The 20,127-nt window shown below is 35.5% G+C and overlaps 1 protein-coding gene across 14 annotated transcripts in view; it reads left to right on the top strand.

Moving 5' to 3' along the window:
* The window catches only part of HDAC9 (histone deacetylase 9), a gene marked incomplete at its 3' end in the record, with an annotated part of 568,944 nt that overhangs the window by 177,007 nt on the left and 371,810 nt on the right, over nt 1–20,127 (top strand). For 9 of the 14 annotated variants that reach the window (XM_079710913.1, XM_079710904.1, XM_079710906.1 and 6 more), the window contains one exon: nt 6,839–7,153. In XM_079710913.1, coding sequence (XP_079567039.1) covers nt 6,839–7,153 — 315 coding nt within the window. Of the gene's footprint in view, nt 1–977; nt 1,059–6,838; nt 7,154–20,127 lie in introns of those variants that run through there. The other 5 variants (XM_079710903.1, XM_079710910.1, XM_079710909.1 and 2 more) reach the window with 2 other exon arrangements.

Genomic DNA, 20,127 nt, shown 5'->3' with positions numbered 1-20,127 from the left:
GAAGTATTTCACATTTATTTAAAAGAAAAAAAAAAAACTTATGCTATTACCATTCCCCAAGTAAAATCTGTCTTAAAATCTGAGGCAAAATAAGAAAGTGATGAATAGGGTTGAAGGTCATTTTGCATGGTTTAATTCAAACACTTGTGCTGAATGGTTTGTTGGCAATTTCAGAAAATCAGATGTCTATCAGAAACAGATTTACTCCTTATATACTCCTGTTCTTAGTTTGATATTCCATATCTAAAGATATTTGTGGGGACATGAAGGATTTCTGTGGCTAAAGTTCAAAATATAAAATTTAAAGATATTTTACTCAAAAGCACTATGCTTATGTTGGTTTCTAGAATTTTATCAAACAATGTAACTTACACAGAGATGGACTTAAACAGGTCAATGTGTAAAGCTTAGCAGCACAGCCTTTAAATATTATTTAATGAATTTTACACCATTTGCCAATAGATTATATGATGTTCAACATGGAAATTATGTTGAACATCATATAATATAACAAAGTCCAAACGTTGAAATTGTGGACTTGCTATAGTTATGACCCTAGCAGGGATTGATAAGAATTCAAGAGTCGAGTTAAAATACTTGAAGCTGTGAGCAGTTTGGATAAATTATCATGCTATCTGGTCTATAAACTCTCCAGTGTAAGTGTGTATAGTGTGTGTGTTATAAACCCAGAATGGTGATGGACCGCCTGCAGCATTCTTAGTGTTTGGTACAATTGCTGTGCAGTAGCATGGAGAATACAGAGACATGCTGACAGATGAGGAAAAGCACAGATAAAAGGAGGAGAAGAAGCTGCTCAGCCATCATCTTCTTTATCTCAGCTGGGTTCCCCACCAAAGTAACTCACCTGGTGTCAGACGAATGACACACAGTGTGTTTTACAGATGGGGCCTCAGCCGAGACTCACGCAGGCTTACACATTTATCTGTCACACAGATGTTTCTTCTTGTGTTTTCTAGCCAGCAAGGCAACAGCTCAGCTTTGCTGGGGGATCACCTCCAGATGTTCAACCAAAGAGAGACCCTGCCACCCCACTGAGAGTAAGCAGACAGCTCCTCCCTGCAGCTGGGGCCACTCAGCAACAGTACAAATTAGAAAAGGGTTTGCTCATACCTTCTTTGTAATGGTCACATTTGTAGTTCAAAAACCCATAGAACACAACATAGTCCAAACACTGGATTTCCTAGTAAATAGTCAGAAACTTACAAATAACAGCAAGTAACTTTTCACTTTAAAAATCTGAAATAAGTCAAACCTGGCAGGCCGGTTTTCTGTGACTTTTGTTTGCAGATTTTCTTGATGTTTATTGCTGATTTTTCCACTCTGGCAAATTTGACTGTTTAAATAAAAACAGCTTGAGTCAAATATCTAAAAAAAAATAAGTGTAGGTTAACTCCCTCTGTGCATTTATATTTTGCAAAATGGTCTCCAGGAGATTTTGTATTTTTTGAAACTTCACAAAGAGCATGTTTTATTCCATAAATGGTGAAAAAGTAGTAGTTATTATTCACGTGGATACTGGCATTCGCCTCATAACCTGGGGGAAAAAACGTGTCAAAGCTTTGTTGCTAAGTTTTCAGATATTTATGAAGACAAGTGAGAGAGAAACAAGGATAAATCCTAGGTTTTAGACTCGTGCAACTGGGTAATGCTGTTTACTCAGATGAGAAAAATTAGATGATCAATCCATTTGGGTGCAATGGGAATAAAGGTTATCTTTGAGCTACTTAAAGTTTCTGATGCCTATTGGATATTTTAGATCTAAGTGATGACGTATGGTAAGCAGCTGAATATGCAAGTTTGGAGCTCAGGGGAGACATTGGAATTGTTTATATGAATTCAGTTGTCATTGGAATATAGCCGTTTGAGAGGAGAATGCAGCGGAAGGGTATAAAAAGTTCTAGGTGTCTTCTCTTCTCTGGAGATGACTCGGCTTTTACTTGGGCATGAAATTCCTCTCTGTAAAATAAGGATTTGAAGAATGTTATTAGAAAATTTCCAATTCCAACATTTTATATCTATATGATCTCCACTCATAAGTCACTGTTTTGTGTCAAGAAGCATTTCTTTTACAAACCCGTAAGGAATTCTGCCCTTGGAAGAGATCATTTTGCCATCTGGCCTTCTTGTCCAGTTATCACAGCATTATCCATTCTGGCACTTTTCTCCCTCGTGTTTCCTTTAGTCCAGCAGAAGTGTAGATGAAGCCAGAGGCACCGGAACAAACAGTATTGTTTCTGTGTTGTACACTGGAAATTGTTATACACACTTTCATGTATGTCGCTATGTCAGTGCGGTGGTAAATACCAAATGTGATTCATGGACTAAATGATATGATTTCTGGGCACTCCGTTGACCTCAGAAATACATTAACAGATCGGATTTTCTGTTAAAGGTTTTCTGTTAAAAATGTGCATATGATTTATTCTGTAACCACTCAGCATTTTGTCAGTATTAAAGATTTTCTTTGACGTATTTGCTATCTGTAGGAAATTATATTTCAGTAAATTCACATACATCTTGTCTGGTTTGGCTGCACCACTGTTAGTAATATCAATCTCTTACTTTCAAAGATGCTATGATTGGGGCTTCCCTGGTGGTGCAGTGGTTGAGAGTCCGCCTGCTGATGCAGGGGACACGGGTTCATGCCCCGGTCCGGGAAGATCCCACATGCCGCGGAGCGGTTAGGCCCGTGAGCCACGGCCGCTGAGCCTGCACGTCCGGAGCCTGTGCTCCGTAACAGGAGAGGCCACAACAGTGAGAGGCCCGGTACCACACACACACACACACACACACACACACAAAAAAAGATGCTATGATTTTGTCATGTTTTCTTTTCTAAAATGCTTCATCCTGACTGCACCTGTTAATATCCTATTTCAAGTGCCACTGGATTTGGTATTTACACAGTCTTTACTGACTTTAACGAGAGAGATTTCAGTCAAATAGTGTGGATGAAAGCCTAGTTGGAGAGAATTCTAAAGAGAATGGGACAAGAGAAATGAAGACAATGAAGAGAAATAACTCAAGAAGTTTTACTGTGAAGGAAGGTACATAATGGGTTTGGGGGGGTGGTGGTCAAGGGAGGTTTCATTTAAAATGGATGATAAGACTAAAGGTGTCCAAGTGGAAGGACTGCAGCAGAGAAGGGAAATGAGTGCTGGAGGACAGAGTGGATACCTGCAGGAATGGATAGGACCCAGGGCATTAAGCTGAGGGGTTGACTAAGATAGGGCTGCAGACCTTTCTTTCACTGTAACAGGAGGAAGAGTGAGTGGGACAGCTTGGTAGAAGAATGTTGAGTTTCTCTGTGATGCTTCTATTTGCTCACCGAAATAAGAAGCAAAGGTAGCAGGAGTGAGGAAGAGGTCTGGATATTAGAGGTTTGAGGAGAGAGGAAGTAATTTGAAATAGTCATTGAAAGAGTGGGAGAAAATTAACTAGAGAAATGTACTAGGATTTCCAGGCAGGACTGAGGGTCCATTTGAGGGTTATGATCACAAATTTGAAGAAAAACACTCAGCATGACTGTAATTTGTTTATTTGTTTCCTAGCTTATTCAGCTGCTTGGGTTTGGCAGGGATTTAGTATTAACCAAGGTTAGAAGTCTTACTTATACAGTAAAATCCATATTGAAAAAGGCAGAGGAGTTGAAGATAATAAGCGAGTGATTTTTATTGATGGAGAATGGAACCTAGTCCAGCAAGGAAGGAAGTCGGGGAACGAGGGCGGTGGCGGTGATGGGCAGTGAGGATGTGGTAGGCTCAGTAGCTTGGAAGACGCTCCAGAGGTGAGGAATGATTGGGGCCAGAATACTCTGAGGGTGAGCCAGAAGAAAGAAATGATGTTTGAAATTAAGGTTTAGGAGAGTGTACAGTTACCAGCGAAGACCAGGTCATTGGGAGCTGAGGTAGGGTGGAGGACAAGACCATTGGAGGTTAGGAGGTCAAGGCAGTGAGAGGCCATGCTGGAACTGAAGCTGAGGAGAGAAATAGCAACAGGAAAGTCTTTTTGCTTAGCGGGTGGCATCTGTAACTTCCTCTTGGTTATTAAATACTCCCTGTAGTCAAACATCCAGAAGCTGGATAAGATGCAGAGTCACCCACAGGAAGCAGGAACTTTTGACGTGGCATTTCCTGGACACTGGTCATGTGCTCTCTGGCTGACCTTTCATGAATGGCCTTTATTTCCTGTCCTGTGGCCACACATCCCATAGAGTTTTTTTTTTTTTTTTTTTCTTTTGCCCTCACAGAGGCTCTTATGGGCAGGATCGTTTGACCACCTTGTGGAGGCGTCTCTTTGACCCACCAGTATCCTTGGCCCATCAGCTCTGATGAGCTAGCTCCCGTGAACCTTTCCAGCAAAGCTTTGGTAGCAAGAGGGGGACTTTCTACAACTCAGTACATCCATCCGTAAGATGAATTGCAGCAGTCTTCTGGCAGATAGTCTCTCTGAGGGGCTCTTGCAGCCTCCTTCACCTGACTAGTACTTTTTCTAAGTAAATCTCTTCTCCCCACAGAATTCTCTAACCTGCTCTTGTATGTCATCCTAGGTGAGTGATGGAGGTCAAAGTTACAGGCCTGGCTGATGAGCTCTCTGTCTCTCTCTCTTTCTTTCTCTCTCTCTTTCTCTGTCTCTCTCTCTCTGTGTCTCTGAAAAATGAGTGGGTGTTTGTCACCCAATGTTCTTATCCCTGGTGTCCCAGCTAAAACTGGAGCTTTTCAATTAAAACCCTGCTTGTTTTCTGTGGTGTTAGATGTTTTTTTCCCTAGCCAATTAAATGGAATTTTACAATTGTGTAGTCAGAGTCCAGGAATATTACATTGTCTCTTTCCTCCAAAATCTCAGCAGTGTTCAAGTTATTATGTATTTAAGACAAGAAGAGCTGATAAGTGTTCATGATTGGTACAAAAGTCCTGCAGATAGTTTCCTAAAAAGTACTTAAAAACATTTAAAGCATGGTGGGATGAATGTTCTCCTTATACTGTCCAGGAATAGACGTTAGATTGTAGGCATGAAGGAAATTAATATTTAAGTTTACCTTCTTCATTTTGATATGAGTTTTGATTGGTATGTATTCTCTTCGCTTGAACATGTCTAGATTAGGATTAGTGATGTTTAGGTCTTATATATGGTTTATCCTAAGTTATATCTTATTTCTCTAGAAGCTTATTCACAACCCAAATATATTGTAAACTGTGTTACCCTCTCCAAAATCGTCTTCCAGCTTTCTCTCCCTGTCTTCCTGTGCTCAAACTCCACTGGGCTTTCAATGGCTCAAATGCATGGGACTCCTCTTTCAGTCCACACACTGTGCCTTCTGCCAGAAGTGCTCCCTCCCCTGATTTCCACTCCTGACACACACAAAATGACTCCTGTCCATGCTTCATCTTTCATGTCTCAGCCTAAACATAGCCCTTCCTCAGTGAAACCTTCCTTAATAGTCCACACTTCCCCTCCAACACCAACTAGTGTGTTTTCTTTTAACACCCTGTGTTTCTTTTTTTTTCATTTACCACACTTGAAAAGAAGAACAGATTTATGTATCTATTTGGTGCCTTTCTAACACTCTAAACTATAAGCTCCATGAGGGCAGGGCAGTGGCTGTTTTCCCAGTGCCTAGCAGGGTGTCTTGAACATAGTTGGCACTCAGTAAATATTTGTTGAGCAAATGAATGAAAACTCCCAGGATAATTCTACTACAGTGAAATTGAAAGGCTTTGTCAGCATATGCAGGGCCATTTGAGGTTGTGAGGATTGAAGGAACATCTAAGAGGTTAAGACACCCTGCAAAGTTTGAGTTCTTATGTATTCTAACTCTACAGTATGTGTTTAGTTTTAAAAACATAGTTAGGTGTGAGTGGGAGGTAAATTTGAATTTTTCATAGAAAAATCTGTATTCATGATTTTTGTGGTGGTATTCTAACCATGCTGCTCATTATAATAATTGGTGTGTTGCTTACATGGGCACTGACTCAGCAGAAAATTCTAACCACTCTTGAAAACACAGTTCAAGATCTGCAGATGATCAGTCAATAGGGTCCTTGTCAAATAAAACAAAAAGCCTACACGAGATGGAATCATCTTGAGAATTTTTCCCCATATACTGAGCTTTTATACTATGGCATTTTGCTGTTGTTTAAGTTAGGTGTGTTGTCAATTTTTTAAAATTGTAATTCATACACTTCTGAAGATTAAGTATGATTTAATTTATAAAATAAAAGGTCTAAATAACAATTTTCAAATTAAAAAGAATTCCTTGTTTCTTTCCTGTTATTTAATTTACAATTGGATATGTTTATAAAACATTTTTAGTGCTGTCAATTTTTTTTTAATTCCACATCTTTTTAAAGTTCAGGATTTCAAAATCAGTATATCCATGTTTTAGAAGTATATATGAAGGTCTTTTATCATTTGACCATTTAGGTATAGGAAAATTAATAGGCAAGAAGAACTCTTAGCATTTGTGCTTCTGTCTTTTACAGTGGTTGCCATTTGTTGGAAAATGAGACTGTGAATGTTTCATGGTTTCCATAGAAAAAGTTTTTTACTTTTTTCCAAAAGAGTGATGTATCTTTAAAAACCACCTAAAGACTTCACTCCCTGTCTAGGACACCAATGCAATATGGAATTGATGGGACTGCTTCAGATTTAGTACTACTGAGGAAGTTTGTTGCATACAAATTCATTCTGAAACGAATGTTCAGAGATTAGACATCAGAGTATACTGAAGTAGAGTATTAAGAAATCAAAGTGTATATTGCTGCTCTGTTACCACCAAGAACTATTGAATTTTGAACCCCTGAACACTCTCTTCTAGCTGCTTTCGAAATCTATTGAACAACTGAAGCAACCAGGCAGTCACCTCGAGGAAGCGGAGGAAGAGCTTCAGGGGGACCAGGCGATGCAGGAAGACAGAGCGCCCTCTAGTGGCAACAGCACTAGGAGTGACAGCAGTGCTTGTGTGGATGACACATTGGGACAAGTTGGGGCTGTGAAGGTCAAGGAGGAACCAGTGGACAGTGATGAAGATGCTCAGATCCAGGAAATGGAATCTGGGGAGCAGGCTGCTTTTATGCAACAGGTAATAGGCAAAGATTTAGCTCCAGGATTTGTAATTAAAGTCATTATCTGAATATGAAATGCATTGCAGGTTTTGGTAAATGGATATAATTTCCTATCCGATTATATCTCTGAATGATTTGACTTTAGTGTTTAAGGATTCTAATGCAGATATATCTATATATAGATCTTTCTATATACTGATCTCTATATAGATATCAAGGTTTCATTGAAACTCTACCGGTAAGGAAATACCTGTTACACTAAAATTATACTACATCAGTATCCAAGTAATAGGGTTTTAATTCATCCCAAAGCCTGCCCCACCAATTACTTCTAAGGAAAACGAAATCACTGTTGTTTTTAGTTTATCTGTTGAGATCAGTGACTGCTGGATATAGTTTCCCAGTCTGATCAATGAAACATTCTATTAGTTCTTGATTTTTTTGATATGCAGAATTCAATTTTCACATTGTTGTACATAATGTATCATACTACAGTCTTGAACCCTGTTAAAGGTAGTCAGCCCTTTCTTCCTCTCTCTTTTTTGTTAAGTGAAATGTTCTGGTTACTATGCCAGTAGTCCTAGGTTATTGTATAGATTGCAACTGAAAATTTTAGGAATAGAGGTGGTTTTAAATATATAGATGCAAAGTACAGCACAGCACTATTTTAAATATTACATTATGTCTCACCTAGTACTGCTCATTTCATTTTTATCCTGTGTTATTTGATGACATTGTTTATTGAAAAAGATCAAATGAAGCAGATGCAAATGTTGGCAAGAAGTAATGTGCAGCATTATGGTCCAATCAGATACTGTATTGTATCTACAGTTGTGGAAAACATAGTAATGGTGTGATTATTATCTGATATGAAGTCAAAATCATGTTTAAAAGAAGAAGGTGTATCATGTTTGATAATCATTGTCACTAGGATCTCTTTAATATAATTCCATAATGACATGGCATATACCATACTATTTTGGCAAATAAAAATTAGGAAAGTTAGGTTTAACAAAAGAATCTACTTGTACATAATGCACCTTCAGAAGGACTATGTCCTTTGATGTTATGAAATGCAAACAACTTTGAAGGCAACAGTAGACTGTTTATTTAAGTCAGTTCTTTGTCAGGTTCCTGCTGTTCTACAGAAAACTGATTCTATGAGGCTGAACAGGAAATGCCTTGTGGAAACAGGAAGTCCAAGTGATTCATGTACTGAGGAATGTAGGGAAAGAAAAAAAAACGGAGGATAGTGTTTTACTCTCTCTGTTTTTAAAGGGCACTCTATGAATTGATTTATTGTCTAAGAAAATAACACCACAAGTAGGGAAATTGTTAAGGAAGCTTTTCACTGGAACATTTCCTTCATACTCCCTTTTGATATGTTTACCTTGTTTTATAGGTTTACTTTTGTTAAGCTAGTTAAAGATTCGTTGTATTAAGACCCCTTTAATATGGATAATCCAAATTGACCTAGAATCTTTGTGAGGTTTTTTTCTATTAAAATATTTATATTTCTAAATCCGAGGCATTTTAAGGTGTAGTATCCTGTTTCAAAGGAGATATAGCAGTTTTGCCAAATGTAGACCTTGTACAACTGTATGTTACTGGCACGTGTTGTTTACATTTTGCTGTGACATTTTAAAATATTTCTTAAAAAAGGTTACTGCTAAAGATACATTATCCTTTTTTAAAAAGTCTCCATTCAAATTAAATTAACATAACTAGAAGTTAGAAAGTTTAAAACATTTCCATATAATGCAAGTCCTGATAATTTTGACAAATAGCTGTAATAGGCAACACTTCCTACTACCAACATATTTTGGTTAGTATATTCCTTCAGGTTAAAATGACTTTTTGTCAGTTGTTTTGCATTAAAAATATGACATTCCTAAGATAAAATTGTTTATTTTTCCCATCTCATAAATATACATTTTCTTTAAAGTCTTTTTTCAGTCTCATAAAAAAGGGATAGTGCATCTTTTAAAATACATTTTATTTGGGGAGGAACATGTGGCTGAGCAGGCTTTTGTATAATATTACTGCAAAGATATGTAATCACAAACAAAAAAAACCTATTTTTTATAATGTCATTTGAGAGAGCTTCATCAGTACAGTTGGTGGACGTTAATTGTTTGAATTTGATAGTCTTTGAATTTAATCAAGAAACTACCTGGAACCAGTGAAAAGGAAAGCTGGACTTAAATAATCTTAGAGCTAATTGATAAATGTCTCTTTTAAAATCTACTGTATTTATTATAATTTACACCCTTGAAGGTGATCTCTTGTTTTGTGTTGTAAATATATTGTTTGTATGTTTCTCTTCTTGCCTTCTGTTATAAGTCTCTTCCTTTCTCAAATAAAGTTTTTTTTAAAAGATCCCCTTTCATACATATGGCTTTGTGTAAACTTGATATATTTAATCGAATTTGAAGCTCATGCACTAGGTCTCATATACCAAAATATATTGCCATTCTTTGTTGAAACAAGAAAATAAAGATCTTGCAAGCAGTTACTTCTAATGCCATTAAAAATAATAAATTCAGCAATAGTGACTTTAACCTGTTTACATCAGCCATTATCACATAGCAAACACATGTAAAATTTGTTGCAGTTTTATTTTCCCTGCGTGGCCTTTTTCGTATGTTATCATCTTTGATGTCAACTTCTAAATATAAAATTTTATATAAATAGATATCAGTTCCTAACTTTGATCAACTTAAAAAATTATTTTTAAAAAGGTTAATATAATCCCTTGAACATATCAAGCACTCAATAAAATATAAAAATGAATAATTTTCTGTGTATCATAATAGTTATATCTATTACAGTAAGGACCTGACCTACAAGTATAAAGTGACAGTACATAAATTTAAAGAGAAAAGAGTAATTAAATGACTTCCCCTTATATGGAAACAATTATAATAGTAGTGTGAAGACCAAGGAGCCTGACTCAAGTGAAGGGAACCGGACCATATACATCCAAGGGTTCCTTTTCCTTTTCTTGTCAGTTGCAAGCAAAACTTACTAGTCAGTACTTCATAATGTGTTACTGTGTATTTGGTTCAATAGGTTAAAAATATTTGTTTTATATTCTTTGATTCTCTTTAAACTTCAATAGTGTCACATGAGGTAAAGCTACTCTAATTCTGGAGCTAATATTATGAGTATTATGAAATGGATTATCATTCCATAATGCTGTAAAGTAGATAATTTGGTCAGAATTGTGGAAATACCATTGATGCTAGTCATAATTTCCTGAAAATTGCCTTTGGATGGTAAAATTACAAAATTAACTTGGTACTAGAGATCCTCAAAAAAGAGTTGGAAGAATCAATTAGATAATGATTTTATACTGTGTATCTGATTTCCAAGATGTACAGGGACTGATAACTGCATCAATATTAGAAACTTCTTCAGAAAAATAGTTTTTGCCAGGACCTGCAATGAATAACCATTAGATTTCCTCTTCTGATAGTCAAGAGCTGCCTTCTCCCTGGTGAAGGTGGCTGCTGAAATGGAGACTGCTGCTTTTCATAGTTCTAAGAAAGACAGTTTTTAAGAAATTTTTATGTTGTTTCATACTTCTTTTTTTCTAAAGTATTTTAAAAAGGAATTCAGACACTAAACATTTTCTTGAAGCCCGGTACTCAATGGATATATAGGAGGACAACAGCATTTTTTTTAATTTGTGATTTTTTTCCACTAATGTAAATATACAATTGTGGCTGTATAATTATGGGTGAACAATGATAAATAATCCAGGTGTACAAATTATAAGCATTTATAATCAGGGACTTAGGGATACTGGAGAAGGAGTTTGAGAGGTAGATTACCATTCCCTTTATTATTGATCATTCCTCCAACTGGATTTTAAAGGGAAAGTAATGGGTGGTTGTGTGCAGGCAATCAAAGAACTCCGGCAAATGAAGCAGGATATTGGGAATATGACTTTACAGAACTAATCTATCTAGGTTTTAAAAGGTCTCTATTCTCATTTAAAGTAACTTCTTTAAGGCTTATAAACTGTAGGGTTTAGACAATGCAACTTTGGGGGACCATCCTGATTTACAAAAAGACTTTTAACTATTGCAGATATACAATGTACTAGGTATTATTATAAGCACTTTACATCTTTTAAAGCATTAGTCCTCACAACAACCTTACAGGGTAGATATTATTGTCCCATTGTAGAGATGAGGGCGCTGGGGCCCAGAGAAGTCAAATCAGGTCAAGGTCACCCAGTTAGTGACAGTCTAGCTCCAGTTTGAACCCAGACATTCCCACACCAGCCCTTGTTCTCAGCCTCTACCACTGAGCTGTATTTGTGCAACAGTTCTTCTTACACGTCCAAGTCTCGCTCCCTCTCTCTCTCGTTCTCTCTCTCTTTGCCCATCAGCATTTCCAAACTGTTTTGAATCCATTTTCTCTTTCAGTCATTGCTGTGAGTTAGGAGTTCAGGACTCTTTTTTTATTCTAATTCACAGATGAGCAATCTAACTCTTGTACATTATGTTCAACTGTTTAGAATCATGAAAATTTGTGAGTCTCTTTTCTTCTGACCAGAGCTAGTCCTGAGATGGGGTGAAACAGTGACTGCACTTGGAATTAACTTTTTGGGAGAGTGAAAGAGACAAGATTTCAATCAGCTCACAGCTTTCCCTTGCCACTCCTTACGTTCATTCCCCAGCAAAAGGGAGGAGACTTCAATTTCTAAGCAGTCAGGACACTGCCTTTAAAAACTTTTTTGACGTATCAAGGATGCACTTGATAGTCACTTTGACATAAAATAGTCTGTGTATAGTATTGTAAAAAAAAAAAAAAAAAAAAAAGGATGTTCGTCTTGAGTTCTAGACCTTCTAAGTGGTTTTCCTATTGAAAGGTGCATAAAAATTGTCTTGAGGGAAGATGTTGACAATTGAGATTCCTGACCACACCCTGCAGAGGTTCTGATCCTGTTGTACTGACTAGAAGCCCAGGAATCTACATTTTTCAAGCCCTTTGGGAGAGTCTGATTCAGAAACAGTGCTCTGGAGATGGCCAAGGGCCCTAAACCACTTCTTAAAATATGTCTTGATTTTTAATAGCTTTTACCTAAGATTCTTGGATTCTTTGATTCATTGTTTTCATAAGACTGTCTTGTATTTCTTGTATATTGTTCTATTTCACCTGCATGTTAATTATAGGTCAAGTATAGTTGTAGTATAACTATAGGTTACTGTATTTACTGCTATTACTTCTTTGATAGTGTTTGTCCGTTTTGCTTCTCTCTTCTAATAGAATAATTTCCTAGTCTATTATGGAGTTTGCCAAGACGTGGCAAATTATTTTTCCTCAGAATTTCTGAGCTACTGTGATATGTTGTTTTTTCTTTTTGTGTTTTTTATTGAGATAAAACTCATATAACATAAAATGCACCATTTTATCCATTTTAAAGTGTACAATTCAGTGGTTTTTAGTATATTCACGATGATGCGCAGCCATCACTACTTCCTAATTCCACAACATTTTCATCAACTCAAAGAAATTCTGTACCAGTTAAGTGGACACTCTTCATCCCCCACTCCTCCAACCCCTGGCAACCACTAATCTACTTTATATTCCTATGGATTTTCCTTTTGTGGACATTTTCATATAAATGAAATCATACATTATGTGGCCTTTTATGTGTCTGTGTCTGGCTTCTTTGACTTTGCATAATATTTTCAGGTTCCTCCACATTACAGCGTGTATTAGTACTTCTTATGACTGGATAATATTCTGTTGTATGAATATACTATGTTTTGTTTATCGTTCATCAGTTGATGGACATTTGGGTGGTTTTCACTTTTTGTGTATTATGAGTAATGCTGCTCTGCAAATTCGTGTACAGATTTTTATTTTAACATGTTTTCAGTGTTTTGGGGTATATAGCTAGGAGTGAAATTGCTGGGTTATCTGGTAACTCTGTTTAAGTTTTGAGGAACTGCTAAATTGTTTTCCACGGTGGCTGAACTATTTTATATTGCCACCAGCAATCTATGAGGCGTTCCAGTTTCTCCACATCTTCTCTAACACTTGTTGTTTTCTTTTTTTTTCTTAAATTGTTGCCATCCTAGTGGATGTGAAATGATCACTGTTGTTTTGATTTCTGTTTCGCTAATGACTAATGATGTTGAACATTTTTTTCATTTATTTATTGGATATTTGCTGACATTTGCTTATCTTCTTTAGAGGACTGTCTATTCAGGTCTCTTGCCCATTTTTTAATTGGCTTGTTTGTCTTTTTTACTGTTGAGTTGTAAGAGATTTTAAATATATTCTGGATACTAAACCATTATCAGCTATATGAGTTGCAAGTATCTTCTCCCATTCCGTGGGTTGTCTTTTCATCTTCTTGATAGTGTCCTTTGATGCACAAACATTTTTAACTTTGTTGAAGTCTATTCATCTATTTTTTCTTTTGTTATGAATATGTTGCTTAATCCAATGTCACAGAGATTTGCACCTATGTTTCCTTCCAAGTATTTTATAATTTTATAACTTACTTTTAGGTCTTTGATCTGTTTTGAGTTATGTACATTTTAAAATATTCTTCCATGCTTTTGTGTTATTTTTAAAGAGATAAGAACTTACTGATTAATGAACTCCACTTGCTCATCCATCATCTTCATTTTCCTCATTCCTATTTGATTTTGGTCTTCCTTTTCCATCATTCCTGGTGTTGTCTCTTGTTGCCTTCTAGCTTTTGATGGTGCTTCTTTTTTTTTTCTTCTCAATTAAATGCTACAATCTTGATGTTTAATATAGCTAATATAAACTGAGGAAAATGCTAAGTTTATTTTTCCGTTAAGAAATGCTTTTTTTTTTTTCTGGTGATCTTTAAAAGCTAAAATCAAAGTTATTTTTCTTCATTTATGTGGCTTTAAAATTCTGCCCTGGTTACTCATTTTTACTTATGTCTACCTTGCACTTAAATTGTATGTTGAAGTTATTATGTTCAAGTCTTTGATCTTTGTTCCTCTGTTGACAGAATTTCTGCAAAGAACTGTGTATTTGTACTTTCAAACTGATAGCCACATTTAGCTAGTGAGAATTTAAAATGTGACTGGTATGAATTGAGATATGCTTTAGTGTAAAATAAACACCAGATTTCAAAGACATAGTATAGAAATATATTAATACTTAAGTAATGATGACATATATTCATTACATATTAAAAGATAGTATATTTTAAATATATTATGTTATATAACATTATTAAAATTAATCTTACTTGCTTTCTTTTACCTCTTTAATGTGGCTATTAGAAAATTTAAGATTGTATATGTAGCTTACATTTGGGGCTCACATTACATTAATGTTGTACAACACTGCTTTTAGATCATCTTCCTCTCATGTTAATAGACAGATCTCACTACATCATTTCGGAAATAGGTAGGCTATAAAATCTGAACAAATGAGTATTTGCTCTTGCCAGTATCTTTCTATTGCTATAATTTAGTCTAACATAAAGGTATAAAATGTTGTGTTAGAAGAGATCTATGGCATGTTAATGGTTTAAAGGTTTAAAGATCTCTTTCTTTTTTTACCTTAAAGACAACTCAAAGTCTATCACGTGCTTTATTAATACTGTCAGTCTTAAAGACAGTACACTGATTGCTCCACTCTCATCTCAAAGTTAGTAAAAGTTCATCCTCTGTAAAATGTGCTGTTTTTTCTCACTCTTCCATTTCTGTCTTTGGAACTACCATTTAGTCTCTGGGATGGATTATCATGAAGTCACTTTTGATCATCTCCTCTTTATCTCTTATAAGCAGTTGGTATTCCTATTTCTGATTTCCAGCCATCATATCTCTTCACTCTCTCTTTGGCTCTGCTTTCCCTAGTCACTAACATAATTAATACTAAAACAATTTTTTTTTTTATCATTGCAAGAGCTTCCTTCCACATCAGTGTCCTCTTTACGCTAATTCAGTTAACTTACTGTGAAATTCCAATACCACTTTCCCATTCTCTATGGCAGAACATACAGTAATATCTTCCTAATATCTTTATCTAAATGTTATCATGGAACTTCAGTCCTCATGATTCGACCTTTATATTCTGACCAGGCACTTATCCCTCCCAATCTAACTTAATCACTTTGCATGCAAAGCAAATTTCCAACTTGGGATTCCAATTGCATGAGTTTCATCAAGCTTTTTTCACTATCTGGAAAGCGCTTAACTTCCTTTTTCAAACCTTTCTTTGCTTTCTCCTTTATGCCATCTCTGATTTCTCTAACCCGCCTGAATTATTCAATCAACTTAGAATCAGTTCCATACAATTTACCATGTAGTTTTTTCTTTCATTATTACCTTTTGCCTTTTGAAGCTAGGGAAAATATCAGGGTTCCTGGAACCACACAAGGAACCTATGAAGTTCTCAATTAAATGCCATTTGAATGATTTTTGTTTTACATTTCTCTTATTCAGATTCCTTAATGGCTAAAGGACATTTTCTTCCCTATTATGATTACAGGTTCACTTTTGTTTTCTAATGTGAAATGTAGACTCATTTTTTACTTGTTGGACTATTTCTTGTGCTGAATGTCTCCATTAGTAACATTTTCTTTAAGGTGGCTCTAGTAATAATCGTTACTGTTTAATTTTCATTTTCAGCTAAGGGTAAATGGTGGAAATCTTTTTCTTGATGAACTTATTATTTGATATTACACAAAACTTACTAGTTGATTTTTCATAATTTGTATTCTATATCAATAATTATTCTATTATAATATCTGACACACATTTTTAGATAAAAATACAGTATCTCAATTTTCATGGGCTCTTTATAATCCAGGCATATGAGAGATATTGTGGCTTCAATTCCAGACCACTGCTATAAAGCAAGTATCACAATAAAGTGAGTCACATGAATTTTTTGGTTTCCCAGTGCATGTAAAAGTTATGTTTACACTATAGTCTATTAAGTGTGCAATAGCATTATGTCAAAAAAATGTGCATACCTTAACTTAAAAATAAAGCTGTCAAAAAAAAATGACGCCAGTAGACTTGCTTGAGGCACAGTTGCCACAAACCTTCAATCTGTAAAAAATACAGTATCTTTGAAGTGAGCAAAGTGAAGCACAATAAAATGAGGTATACCTGCATTATTTTTTCTATATCCATGTAATCTATATAATTTTTGAAAGTTGGAGCTTGGAAAGAAAACAAAATGATTCGTACTAATCTTAGTAAATCAACCTCATCTTTATGCATATTTAATTAAGGAAAACTATTTCTGAACCTGAAAATTGTGTTGTTTTGACTATGTATACAAAAAACTTGAACAGTGGCATTTCTCATTGTCTTCGAGATCCATGTGTGAAATTGCATTATAGGTGTAACTGCCTAGTGGTGACAATGCTGATTCTATAGACTGACGGAAGGAGTTCCAACTCTAACTTCATCTACCAGCAACTCCACCTCCAAATTATTTAATTTTGCCAAGCCTCAGTTTACTGGTTTGTTAAACGTGATTAACAATTGTAATATTTATTAGGATGTTACGAGGTTTAAATGGGTTAGTCTGTGTAAATACCAATGTGTGCTAGCAAAATTGAAGCAGAGTAAAAATTAGCAAAAGCTAGTAATATCACTATTAATAACATTACTAAGAACTTCTTGGAACTTTAGTTACTTTATTCTCCTTGGCTGGAACCTACCTCACACTCAGTTTCACTTTTTAGTAATGCATAACTTTCTCTTCAGTATATAAAAAACCAGAGAACAATACTTCCCCACCTTTTGCATGTCCCAGCACACTCAGAAAATGGCAATAAATATATAGCGTAGGTCCCTGCAGGAGGCTGCTTGGATTGCCCTTCCCTGTCCCAAGGACTGCAAGTAAACAGTCCAGAATTTAAGTGATTGAACTGCAACCCTTTCATGACTCGTCGGGCAATACCCAGGTTGGATTGTTCTTTGGGAGACCCTGTGAGTACATGACTTCTCTTCTTCCTCTCATCCCCTTTCAATCTATCTCCTTTTATCTCCCATAAAAAGAACCCCAGATTTTTTTCTTCAGATTTCAACGAAGGATTCATCAAATTTAAATCAACTCTAGATATAAATGATCGACATGATCTTCGTGCCAAAGAGTGTATTAAGAAAATGTATTGATCAAGGGAGGGTCTTCGGATAAGTTGTCTATGCCCAGCTCTCCTCTACCGTTAATTCCCACCCCATTATCAGCACCAGGAAACAAAACTCTGAAAGTCTGCCTTGCCAGTAGCCTACAGGACAGATTCTCTTCTCACATTTTCACTGGGCTGTGTCTTTTTCGAGGCAGCATGAAATAAACAAGAGTAGTGAAATTTCTGTGTCTTTGCTTTTTAACAAAATGCTCTGATAACATTTTCCTTTGGTGTGGGAGGGGGCAAGAGGGGGTTTCTATTGTCTCCAGTTTGCTGAATGCTAAATTCATTCCATCTTGGAACAAGAAATCCTGCAATGATTTCTTGATCTTAAGTGAATTGCATGCTAACTTTGAATAGTCATTAGTTCTCTCTATTACTTTCATTTAACATGATAAAGATGACTTAACACTATATTTTTAGTAGCTTAGATATGTTTTGGTCATGATGGTGGTGCTAGTAAATCCCTTTATTTCTTTATTTATACTTTATGAATTCAAGTAAATGTAACATTTAGTTTTCTGGTGCATATTTTAAATGATTTGATTTTTATTTTATTGCTTGAATGGCCTGACAAACTCGTGAAAATATCCAACTTGATTCCTTTATTTTTTATTTTCTTTACCTCATACACATTTTAAGTATTTTTATGTATCTTACAGCTTTATGTACGGTGGTTAGTTGTACTTCAATATAATACTCTTTTTTCTTTAATTTTTGAATTCTATTTTATTTATTTTTTATACAGCAGGTTCTTATTAGTTATCTATTTTATACATATCAGTGTATACATGTCAATCCCAATCTCCCAATTCATCCCACCACCACCACCACCCCCCGCCACTTTCCCCCCTTGGTGTCCATATGTTTGTTCTCTACATCTGTGTCTCAATTTCTGCCCTGCAAACCAGTTCATCTGTACCATTTTTCTAGGTTCCACATTTATGCATTAATGTACGATATTTGTTTTTCTTTTTCTGACTTACTTCACTGTGTATGCCAGTCTCTCGATCCATCCACGTCTCTACAAATGACCCAATTTCGTTCCTTTTTATGGCTGAGTAATATTCCATTGTATATATATATATACCACATCTTCTTTATCTATTCGTCTATCGATGGGCATTTAGGTTGCTTCCATGACCTGGCTATTGTAAATAGTGCTGCAATGAACATTGGGGTGCATGTGTCTTTTTGAATTATGGTTTTCTCTGGGTATATGCCCAGTAGTGGGATTGCTGGGTCATATGGTAATTCTATTTTTAGTTTTCTAAGGAACCTCCATACTGTTCTCCATAGTGGCTGTATCAATTTACATTCCCACCAACAGTGCAAGAGGGTTCCCTTTTCTCCACACCCTCTCCAGCATTTGTTTTTTGTAGATTCTCTGATGATGCCCATTCTAACTGGTGTGAGGTGATACCTCATTGTAGTTTTGATTTGCATTTCTCTAATAATTAGTGATGTTGAGCAGCTTTTCATGTGCTTCTTGGCCATCTGTATGTCTCCTTTGGAGAAATGTCTGTTTAGGTCTTCTGCCCATTTTTGGATTGGGTTGTTTGTTTTTTTAATATTGAGCTGCATGAACTGTTTATATATTTTTGAGATTAATCCTTTTTCCATTTATTTGTTTGCAAATATTTTCTCCCATTCTGAGGGTTGTCTTTTCATCTTGTTTAGAGTTTCCTATGTTGTGCAAAAGCTTTTAAGTTTCATTAGGTCCCATTTGTTTATTTTTGTTTTTATTTCCATTACTCTAGGAGGTGGATCCAAAAAGATCTTGCTGGGATTTATGTCAAAGAGTGTTCTTCCTACATTTTCCTTTAAGAGTTTTATAGTGTCCAGTCTTACATTTAGGTCTCTAATCCATTTTGAGTTTATTTTTGTGTATGGTGTTAAGGAGTGTTCTAATTTCATTCTTTCACATGTAGCTGTCCAGTTTTCCCAGCACCACTTATTGAAGAGACTGTCTTTTCTCCATTGTATATCCTTGCCTCCTTTGTCATAGATCAATATAATACTCTTTTAGATAGGGAAGCAGATTTAAAAAGCTGGGGTTCTTTTTCCCCCCCCCCAGAAAGAGGCTTTCCTGGAGGTTTAAAAAATGTTCCATTTCTAAAGGTCTGGATTTTTTTCCATCATAATTTGGATTAAATTTTTGAAATGAGATTTTACTTTGGTCACTTTAACTGCCTAAACCATATTGGTTTTTTAATCTACTTTTTTTGAAGTATAATTTACATACAAAAATCTACTTATATATGTACATTTGATGAATTTTGACAAATGTGTACACCACGATCTAGGTATAGAATATTTATAGCACACTAAAGAGTTCTCTCTTGCTCCTTTTTACTTAACCCTCCACCCCCACTCTCCACTCAGCCAAGCAATCCTTCATCTGTTCTCTGTCACTGTGCATTAATTTTGATTTTTCTAGAATTTCATGTAAATGAATTATATAAAAATGGTCTGTGATATTTTCAATTTTTTTTTTCAGTCAGAAAATGCTTCTGACATCCATGCATGTGTGTATCAGTAATACGGTCTTTTTTAAATTGCTGAGTAGTGTTCCATTGTTTGGACATGACACGATTTGTTCATTCATTGACAGGAATTTAGTTATTTCCAGGTATAGACAATTATAAATAAAGCTGCTATGAATATTATATTCAAGGTTTGGTAAACAGTTGCTTTATTTCTTTTGGGTAAATACCTAGGAGTAGAATAACTGATTTGTATGTTAAGTATATGTTTAACTTTATAAAAAACTGCCAAAGAATTTTTTGATGGGGTATTTTACAGTGTCATCAGCTATGTATGAGAGTTCCTGTTGCCAACACTTGATATTGTCAGATATTTTTTTTTTAACTTTATATGTTC

This window comes from Hyperoodon ampullatus (genome assembly GCF_949752795.1).
Source record: "Hyperoodon ampullatus genome assembly, chromosome: 9".
Lineage (NCBI taxonomy): Eukaryota > Metazoa > Chordata > Mammalia > Artiodactyla > Ziphiidae > Hyperoodon > Hyperoodon ampullatus.
The sequence above is the reverse complement of the archived record's forward strand: the minus strand, read 5'-3'. Positions and strand labels throughout refer to the sequence as shown.